This window comes from Cnephaeus nilssonii (assembly GCF_951640355.1).
Source record: "Cnephaeus nilssonii genome assembly, chromosome: 6".
In the NCBI taxonomy this organism is placed as follows: Eukaryota; Metazoa; Chordata; class Mammalia; order Chiroptera; family Vespertilionidae; genus Cnephaeus; species Cnephaeus nilssonii.
The window spans coordinates 19,713,577-19,724,623 of NC_137077.1; the positions used below are offsets into that span (position 1 = coordinate 19,713,577).

General features: G+C 45.2%; 1 protein-coding gene across 2 annotated transcripts in view; it reads right to left on the reverse strand.

The window, feature by feature from the left end:
• The window catches only part of ANO2 (anoctamin 2), a 301,113-nt gene that overhangs the window by 61,804 nt on the left and 228,262 nt on the right, over window positions 1–11,047 (reverse strand). For both annotated transcript variants that reach the window (XM_079774619.1, XM_079774620.1), the window contains exon 16: window positions 5,680–5,875. In XM_079774619.1, coding sequence (XP_079630745.1) covers window positions 5,680–5,875 — 196 coding nt within the window. The remainder of the gene's footprint in view (window positions 1–5,679; window positions 5,876–11,047) is intronic.

The following is an 11,047-nucleotide window of genomic DNA, read 5'->3' on the forward strand; positions in this document are numbered from 1 at the left end:
AATTATGTGGGACAATGTATATACGATGCCTACCAGGGCCTGGTAGATGGCAGTGCTCAATAAAAATCAAGTGCTTCTCCCTACTCTGGTTCTTTTGTTCACTTCCCTGTCCCCACTTCAGTAACATCTGGGGCAGCAACACTGAGGAGGATGATATCAGCAATATTTAAACACCATACAAACACAGCCAGTTTTGTAAGAATGGGAGACTTTGGTTTAAAACAATGATCAGTTTCCAAGAACCTATAATAAGCCCAACCCTGAACTAGAATAGGTTCAATAGAGTGAAGGATGAACTGCACAGCTCCACACACAACTCAGCACATTGCACATAGTTTTGAAAAGGAGGGGAAAAGGAAGCAGTGGTAGGGGAGCTGGAGTTAGAGGATGATGCTGATAAAAACAAGTCAATCCCTCTGAAGGCATTTAATGCATTCTGTCCTTTGGCATAACTATTTGTGGCAAGAATGAGTTTCAGATAGGCCTGACTTCTAGGCCTGCTGAGGGATGCTCCTAGAAAGGCACCTGTCCATCAGCCAGCCTCACAGGAAACACTTGGGAACTTACTGGGGTTGTTCACACCAGCTGTTTGCACCTGGTGAGCAAAGCACATATTCATAGCCTCCTCATCAATCAGGAGATCTGGGGCAGGAAGCCAGATGGGTATTAAACCCAGCGTGAGAATGGCAAAGGAAGCCCCTAAGCCTGGCAGAATCCTCACCCCAATGGGTGGCATTATCCACAGCTTTATGTTCTGGGGAGGCCTGGGGACTCTGAAACTACACCTTTGCCCGCAGGTATGCTGGTCATCCCTGGTGTGTACAACCATCTCTGTTAGTGTGTATATCCTTTGCCATTAAGGAAAATTCGAGTCTTCGGATGTCTTTGTTGTACCTTTCAGTCACTGTCCCATTGTGACAACTTCGCATTTGCCTCATTCACCTCCATATTTCCTCAAATCCTTTTGTAAGTAGACAGAGTTGAAATAACGAATACATAAACACTCACTGTGGCCTCTACTGAGGTTTACAGACTACCTATCTTATATGCATTCTTGGAAAAGACTTTGTGAATGAAAAGAGACATGACTTTACCAATAACTTCATCAACAAACTTATGCTAAGATCTACCCTGAGGCAGGCACTGTGTAGGAAATAAAGAGCAAGGTAAGACAGAGTAGCTCTTTTTCAGGACTTTGTCACCTGGTTGCAGCAAGTGGTAGAGACCTTTCAAGTTCCCAGAACATCCACTCACATCTATGTGTTTTGCAGTGTCTTCATAATTAGGCTGGTTCTTGCCAGTGCGCTCTGAGCCGAGTGATGGATGACACTTCCAGACTGCAGTGTTTCACAGCCTCTGTATGACCCCCCAGCTCTCTCTTCCCCTGACATTGTCTCCATGTGGCTTCCATCAGTCTGGTCCTTGAGCGAGTGTGTGAAGCACAGACCATGGCCTGTCACACCAGACATGTAGTGTGAGCAAGAACAATTAAACAACTTCACATTATGTAACTGAGATCTTGAGATGAATTTATTACCCCAGCACAGCTTCGTCTATTCTAACACTGGGGAATACACACAAATACCGGACTGATAAATTCCAGTGAGCAGAGTAGATAATACATTCCAAGCTGACTCCCACCTTGCTGGTTTATAAGCCAAGTCTGTGATATTGTGTCCCTTCTGCATTTGCCTTTGCTGTGGCCTCTTCCTAGGGTCTTCTCAGTGTGGCTGGTGCCCTCCTATTGACCAGTTCTCACTGCCTTTCCCAACAGGCCTTTCCCAACCACCTGATCCAAAGGGCACAACCCCAACACTATCGCACCTCCCTGTTTTGCTTTCTCACCCTCCATGAGATGTTCTTGTCTATCTTACTACAGTGTAAATACAAGAAGAGCAGGGACCATGTCTTTCTTCTTTATAGCTGTGTTTCCAGAATTGGGCCTGGCACAAAGTAGGCACTCAATCAATTAACATCTGAGGGATGAACAAACGAATAAATGATCTGCAACCCAAGAGTTCAGATGTGGGAGGGAGGAAACTCACTAAGGACCGAGTGTCCACAAAAGGATTCATTGGGAGGCAGGCCTTGAGAGGTCCTTTAAAAAGAGGGTCACCAGGGGTTGTTACAGCTGTTACAGAAGCCTGAGCAAGACAAGGGGTGGGAACACACAGGCAGGGGTCTGGGCTGCCTGTGAATTGAGTGGAGGAGGGCAGTGGGAAGAAGGTGGTGGTTGAGAGCCTGGAATGCCAGTTTATATAGGATATCCCCCAAAATTATATATACATACTTTGAATATTTTATTATAAGGGCAGTGTTTATTAAAATACATTTCATTTTCAAAATTGAGCTATTATCTGTTAAAATGTGTATACATTTTTTGGGGGGAACACCATGTGTTCTAACCTAAGGACAAAAGGAAGCTCTCTTAAGTGCTGGATGGGAGTATTGCGCCAAATCCACTGTTAGAGACTGGGTAGAGATTTCCAAGATAGAGGCCCATAGAAAAGAGACTAAAGACAAAGGCACAGTCATTAGGTTGTGACAACAAAGCAGATAAGGTGATGATCAATGGACAGGAAGGAGGAACATGATGAAGGATCAATTAAACTTGGTCCAGAAAAGTTCCCTCTCTGCCCAATGCCACACAGTGGGAGTGGGAGGAAGAAGGAACCAGGTCTAGAACTCGCAGGTTCTTTTCGCTGGGCTCCTAATTCCGTGGTCCTTCCACTGCACAGCAGCACCTCTCTGAGCCCCTGGGGACATCTAATCTAACAAAGATAGGAGCAATGACCCGGGATAACGCCTACATGGGTTCCTGAGTGGAGACCCAGCACACCACATCAATCTTGACAGTAAGGAGCTTACATTAAAAACAGCAGAAAACACATTTGCATTTTAGAGGTAGAATCTGAGTTTGAACCTCCAAATAATGAGGATTTAATTCTTTCCTTGCTGACCACACATTGTTTTTGTAAAGATGGAAGGGGATACAGAATATATATTTTTTAGTTTTAAAACAATTTATGAGTATTACTATCACAAAGAACAAAATACTCTTGCTAAAATTTTATCTCCTTTCCAGTGCACATACTTTCTTATGGAGGACTGGGTGTTGGGTTAGCAGCCTGGAGGGGCCTAAACTTTTGGGTTGGGGGAGTGCTATTAAAAGCAGTGGATGAAGCTTCACAGTATGGAAACTACTCTGTGCCCCAATGCAAAGAGAATTTGCCCAGCCTTGTACACTCACTAAATACTTGCTAATGAGTTTTTCATTGTCCACCCCTCCATTTATGTTCTTTCTTTACCACTCTCTGGAGCTGTGCAAGAAAAGTGAAATAAAGTAATGCAAATGGCAGCAGGAAGACATTTCTACATCACTCACTCCCTGTTCCTCTCTTCCCCACTTCCTGCCCCCACACTAAGTAATCTCCTTTATACGAGACCCTCTAGCCTTTCTCTCCTCTCGCACCCTATATCCCTGACCACGTAATTCTGCAAATATACAGCTCCCATCATATCACACCCTTCAAAACATCCTCAGTCGTGTTGGGAGCTATTGAGTCAGGAGTTATTGAGGCGACAGTTCTCTCCACTGCTGGTGTTTCTTCCATGTGGAGGGAGTGGGATCAGCTGTATTGCTCTGCTTATCTGCCCATCTCACTCATTTCTTCTCTTGGCTGACAGAAGGGGAAGTAACTCATCTCAGTGGTCAGTCCGGAAGGCGACACTGGCACTCCTTGCCTACCTACTCCTCTGCCCTTCCCTTGGGGAGCAAAGGGCCTGCAGGCAGCAAGTGTTCTTCTGTCCCCCCGCCCCCAGGTCCTAAGATTTGCTGGGCTGCCCTGTCCACTGTTACCACAGTGGGAAGGTAAATCTGTCTGGAACCCAGTATTAGGAAGCCTGTTTGATTCTCCTGCTAAGATTCTTCCTCCGGTGTAGCCTTTTTCAGATGTAAAGGCGATACCCTGGCTGTGTCTATACCTGCCTGTGCTTCATTTCTCAACTGGCTTAGCACTCGAAAATTCTGCCACCCAACCCTACTCTGAGTATAAGCCCAGGTACATGCCCTTCTCTGCGTGCCTTTCTTGGCCTCGAGGGATCTGAGCTCCCTCTTCCATGCCGGATTTCTCATTCTGTTTCCTCTGCCAGGAACTGTCTCCTCCTGCCCACTCCCCCCATGCCCCTCCCTCACGAACCTGTCTGACCACCACTTATCTCTGAGCTCTCCAACTGATGCCTTTACCTCCGAAGCTTCCCTTGAGCCCTCAGGAGTGTTGGGTGGTCCTCCTAAGTGCTTCTATAGGATCCTGAATACCACTAAATACACGGAAGTAAATGCTCTGCCTACTTGTCTCAAGAATTTTATGAAGGCATATAGATAACACTTGCAATTATGTACAAGTCCGAAGAGAGCAGAACTGCCACTCTAGATGGTAAATGCCTATGTCCACATAGAAACCAGAGGTAAATGCCCAGTGAATAGAGGCCCAGCTGGGGAGAGGCTCAGAATGAGTAACTGGAATCAGGGAGGTCTTTCCGGAATCCTCTGGTCCTCCAGGGGGGGCTCTCTTAAGAGGGGGTTATCCTATCAAGTGTCTAGCTTCTAAATTGGTCAGTGAATTAAAGACATCCTATCATTAATTCAACTGCCCAGAGGTTAATAAGGGGCCAAGACTCCTAGTCCCTGGATTCAATGAAGCTAAGAGGGTGCATCCAGGCCCCCCAGAATAAATCCAATGAGGAAAGGGTCTCGGCTCTCAGCCCTCCCCCATCTCATAAGCACAAATGCCAAAGAGTGGTGTGCAGCAACAGCAGGTTGCAGCTCAAATGACACGTCTGAATATTGAGGCCACTGCATTTTTCTCACTGGCTCGAAGCTTGGGAAGTCTGATATGACTCTTTGAAGTCTGCTCAGTGCACAGGGAATGTGTGGATTTTCTGGGGCCTCTGACAATATGGGGAGAGATAAGACCCTCTTGGGCTCAAGTATCAAGAGGCTTTCTCAACTTTATAAATGCTGCTGGGAAAAGGAGGAGAGCTAAAACTCTGAGATTTTTAACAGGAAGTGTTGAACCTATCTTGCTTCTAAGTTAGGCTAAGAAGAATAAACCCATGGCTTATTCTTAGGGGATGGTGACACAGTCGATCTGGGCGGGAGGAGGATTGATCAAAATTGCTGCAGGGCCCTAGCCAGTTTGCTCAGTGGATAGAGTGTCGGCCTGCAGATTGAAGGGTCCCTGCTTCGATGTCGGTCAAGGGCACATACCTGGGTTGTGGGCTCGATCCCCAGTGGGGGGCGTGCAGGTGACAGCCGATCAATGATTCTCTCTCATCATTGATGTTTCTATCTCTCTCTCCCTCTCTCTTCTGCTATGAAATCAATATATATATATATATATATATATATATATATATATATATATATACACATACATACATATATATATATTTTAAAAATTGCTACAGGAAGGGTTTCTGTCTGAAGGGTGCCCTTGGTAGGCCCTACCAGGAAATGACCATTGTACTTCCTCATTTCCCCAATTAAAATGCTCTATACAGAGCATCTGTTCTTGTTCCTTTTCTCATGCTGGGTCATTACCACCAACAACGTTGCACACACTGAATGACCACGTTCCAGGGGGCCTGGGGCAAACACGCGATGCGGTGGCACAGTACCGATTTGGGTGAGCCACTTGGCCACCGCACCGTAGATCTCATCCAGGATGAGGATGACCACGAGGTTGATGATGACCGCTGTCGCTGTCACTGTCACCCGGACGTTGGAGCGTGTGTCCTTGTTGAGAGACAGAGCAGCTGCAGTTGTGATACGATACACAATGACCGCAAAGACAATGGAGAAGGTCAAGGCAATCTGCAGAGGAAAAACAGGGAGAGTCACACATCCGCAGACAATTATTGAGCACTTATCATCTGCTCAGCCAACAGTATTACTGGCTAAGCCAGGTATTATTAATCTGGAGTTCATTGGTGGGAAACAGGGAACTGCAAACTCCCTAAATTCTCATGCAAATTCTAAGTACAGATGCATTTTTCAGGAGAAAGCGTCTTCCATTTTTATCAGATTCCAAATGGCCCATAATACACACAAAGAATTAACAATGGTGTATACCATACACATGATGTGGTTCCTTTTAGTAGAGAGCTTTCAATCTGCTATGGAGAAAAGGCGAATTCCTATTAAATCATAGTAAATAATACCTGAAAAATGTATTAAGTGCTAAATGAAAAATATAGTTGTTAAAGGGTCTGAGAGTACAAAGGAGCTAGTAGATCTGAGTGCTCAGGGAATAGTTTGTGGAGCAATGGGATTTAAACTGGGACTCAATGAAAAGACATAGTGAGCCATTGAAGGTGTTTGAGCTAAGTAGGGGTGAGTGAGAGCTTGATGGGGTGTATGTGGGAAGGTTGACCAAAGGAGAAGAAAGGGAGAGAAAAAAGGCAGGAGTGATATTTTCATACTCTCAGTCCTCAGGATGAATAAAATATCACTTTAAATTTCTCTATCAGGCAATTTGAAATGGGGGACTCTGATATCTCATTTGGTGCCAAAACTTCTATGTTTAAAAGGAAAGTTTAGCAGCCACTTGACCTCAAAGCCTGACCCCTCATTTCTTCTTTCTAGAACCTAAGAATAATAAGACACTCTCCCTGTCATGCTCCCTCTTCTCTCTTATCACAGCCAAGGAAGGGCAATTTCCCTGAAGCACAGAATGTCAGGAGAAGAACAGGTCCTGAGCAAGCCTCTGAGATGGGTGCAGAAGGAAGAAAGGGAGAAGCTAGGTGTTTAACCTGCTCAGAGAAAAACTCTAATTTGTTCCAGTCAAGTGAAGTCTTCTTTCTTAGGATTCTTTTCGCAAATTAGGCTGTTTAGGTCCTATTTCCTCTGGGACAGGGAATGGTGAGGTGGGCACTGGCTATGAAGGGCTAAATAGAAAACATGGGGAGAGAAAAGAGCAGGTAAAAAGGTTCCCTCTGAGAAAAACAATCTGTCCTGGACTGTACATTCTCTCCCTAAAAAGAAGGGGGCGGGGCTCAGCCTGGGGCAGTGCTTTGCAAGCTGTGTGAACAACACTCTGGTGTGCAACGAATGAGGAATGGGTTTGAGATGTGTCTGAGTTATGGATGTCTTCAGACTTCTAGGGGGTACCTGGAAGTGCTGAAGCCTGGAGTGTGCTGGTGGCAGCCTCAGCTGTTTATTCCATGTGCTTTACAAATATCAGTGCTTGACCTGTGGGCCACAGTGTGAAAAAGAAGCCTTCCCTAAGCACAGAGGATGCAGTGTTCTCTGAGTAAAGGGAGGATGTGTGTGTGTATGCCCAAGTGGAGGAGAGGTTAGATGGGAAAGTCACTCTGTGGGAGACACCTCTTCGGAGGCAGGCTGGGGGTAGGAGTAGCAGCAACCCCAGCCTCCAGTTCTAAGGAGGAATGACTACCATGTAAGAGGGGAAACTTGAATGTGACATCACCGCTCTCCAACAATGTAGACATTTTCACTTCCAGTTCCTCTGGGATTGTCACTGCCAGACAGTAAGGGCCTGGAAAACATGGTGTGAGATTCTTTTTCCCCAAAATCACTTTTGCAGTGAAGGACCATGATGGAAGTGGAAGTAATAATGAGGCGGGGGCAGCCAGGGCATCGGGGGGAGAGAGAGAGAGAGAGAGAGAGAGAGAGAGAGAGAGAGAGAGAGAGAGAGAATTTGGGTTTGGGGAAAAAACAATGGCAAAAACATCCTTTGCTTGGGGGTGGTGCATGGAGAAATGACTGGGCAGGAAATCAACTTTGATGCTCCTTCTCTAAGAGGCCCAGCTGCTAAACTGGGGAAGGAAGAACATTCCTCCTGGCTACACAGAGTGTGATCCCTGGGACCTGCTCCATCAGCTGGGAACTTGATAAACATGAAGGATCTCAAGCACAACTCCAGACCTAACTCTGTCTGCATTTTAACAAGATTCCTATTCAAGCTCCAGAGGCACTGCTCTCCTCACTCAAGAAATCCCCTATTCCCACCCTCCCTACATCCCCAGCCCCACCTCCAACATGTTCCTCCCAGCCCTCTGATGCTGTTCTTTGCCATCTTAACTTCTCTGATCTTGATTTTCCATCCCATCATAGAAATCAGGTTTTGAACCTCTCCTTCGGAATTTCCCACAAGCATCTCAAGATTCACAGTTTTCGAACTGGAAGAGCTTGGTGAGCACCAGCCCAGTCCCATGGCCATTAAATAGACCAGGAAACAGACGTGGAAAGTGATTTTCTCAAGGTCGCAAGGCAAGGACTACTACCCTAGTCTCCTGGATCATGATAAGAGTGAAAAAAAAATTTAGCATTTAGGGCCCATTCATGTTTAGCCTTTTATCTCACATATAAGGGCTCAAGAAACAGCAATGTGATTGATCCAAGGTCTGGAGAGTACATGGTAGAGCTGATACACTAATGATGATAACATCATCCTCAACAGCTGATCCATTTGTATCCACTCTATGTCATTATTCAATGCATATCTTCACAAGCACTAATCCTTATAATAGCACTAATGTCCCATCCTGACATTAGAATCCATGCACTCTGGCACTAAATCCAGTACTATTTTCACCACTTTGGCTGCATTATTGATTTTGTTGATTAAATTCAATAAATATTTTCCAACCACTTATTGTGCAAACCACTGTGCTGGGAATATTTCATGTTTGTGAGCAGTCTCCCCAATTAGGCCAAAAGCAGGGATTGGTCTTGTGCTGCATTCTGTGCCTCCCTGTTTGGTAAAGATTTTCTGATCCCAGACACATGGTCACATTATCATGGTCCCTGTTGCTTTTGGTGTTTTAATCCCATAATATACTCCTGGGCACAGCCAAATTGCAATGGAAGCCAGGTGATAGAGTCTATAGCCCTATTTGACATTCTAAGAGAAACAGAAAGGGGAACAGGTCCCAACACTCTAGGACTTACATTCTGAAGTGAAGTTGAGAAAAATCATTGCACACATAACAACTGTTGAGCCTAGTAGCAGCTGGACAGAGTCACAGGCCTTAGTTCCTGAGTTTCTGGTATGCTCTGAGCAGAGAGCAGGGGGATTTGTTAGAGGAAACTCCACAGAAGGAGCTTTGAGACCATTTTCTATGGGAAAGGCTTGAAGGAAAGAATAAGGAGGAGCAAATAGAAAAGCACAAGCAGAAGCACCTCTGGGAGAAGCAACTAGTAGGAGAGTGCCCAGTCTAGGGCATGGCATGTAATAGTAGCTCAATTTTTAAAAATATACACACTAGTGACTTTATCATTGACATAATAAGTTGTCTCTGGGATCTTCATAATTCACTTATTTTCTCATTCAGTCATTCATAAAAGATGTATTGAGTACCTACTATGGGCCAGTCACCATTTTTAGGTGTCAGGGATATAATGATGAACAAAGATAAAAATTTATTGGGCATTGATCTTCTAATGAGGAAAAATAGACAATCTATACATATAAAAGCCTAATATGCAAATTGTCCCCACGGGAGTTCAACTGGGAGACCCATCACACACTATGATGTGTGCTGACCACCAGGGGCAGCACAGAATGAAGGGAGGCCCCAGCCAGCAGGTGGCAGCTGGGGAAGGGAGGCCCTGGCCAGCAGCCGGAAGGCCCCAATCTGCCCTGATCACCAGCCAGGCCTAGGGACCCTACCCGTGCATGAATTTCATGCACCTAGTAAACTAATAAATAGGTAAAATATATAGTATATCTGGTGTGATAAATTCTATGAAAACAAATAAAGCAGAATAGGGGAATAGGGAAAGGTTGCAACTTAAAATAGGGTGGTCAGGAAAGGCCTGAGTGAGAAGGTGACATTTCAGCAAGGACCTAATTGAGTAAAGAGACAGTTGGAGTGAAAGATGAATGGTGGAGAGGAGGAGGGCCAGTCCTTTAGTATAAGGATCTATATCTCATGAGATATGAAGACTTTAGAGAGGTTTTAGCAGAGGAGTGACATTATCAGACCCAGATTTTACAAAGATCAGTGGAGGGACAGTCTAAAGGCAGCGAGATCAGTTAGGGGGCCATTGCAATAATCCAGGCAATGGAAGAGGGTTTCTGATGGCTGGTTCCCAGTATATGAGTATAAATAAATGATTGTCTTGGGCATGGGAGGAGCACTCAGGCTCCTAGCTCTAGAGGAAGGAAGGGCATTGCCTCTGATAATCCCCTGTCCTGTAAAAAGAAAATCAGAAGAGGGTTAATTCAAAAAGAAAAGAAACTTTAGCTCAACATACTGGGTGAGAAAAGAAAGAGAAAATTTATCTTCATCCATGCTGCCTCTATCACAGTGGGAAGATGGACACAGCATGTGACATTTTCTTGGCTCTTGTCATCCTATGAAAAACATCCCCAGCTGATCTGGCAGACTGGCATCCCTAAAAACGTCCTCATGGCCCTGGTCCTGAAATCTTCTGCCAAGGTTCAGTCACAGGGGACGGAGGAGGGAACGATATTTGATACTCCAGTTTGTTGCCCAAATTTCATAACAAAGTACTCTTTTATAAACACCCCCTGACCCCTTGATCCCATGCTCCACACAGTGTTCTAGGGTAATGCCCTGGTCCTCATGTATGATGAACCAGGCTGTGAATCCACAATGGGATTGCCCATGGCCACTTCTCAGGGCCAGGGGTTTGTTTTCCTTTTTCTCCCTGTTCTCCTTGGAACACAATTTTCTCTGCAGTCCCATAAGTGGGGAATGAGGTACGTTTAGTTCTATCATCTTTATTCTGAGAAGGTAGCCCTTTGAAGTTCCAATTTAATTTGGTGAGTACCTCCTGTTAGAATTTCAATTTTGAGCCAGCCATTCTCCCTGCTTTCTACCCTCCTTGCCCCATAAAACCACCAAAACCAAAGCTGTTGGCCAAATGGGAAAATATCCTCAAGGTAAAAAGCATCTCCCATTTTCCCTTAGAGTTTAGCCTCACTATCCTGTCAGACCTTCAAGTCTTTAAGAAGACTGAAAAGCAGGCCTGGCTGCTGTGGCTTAGTGATTGAGT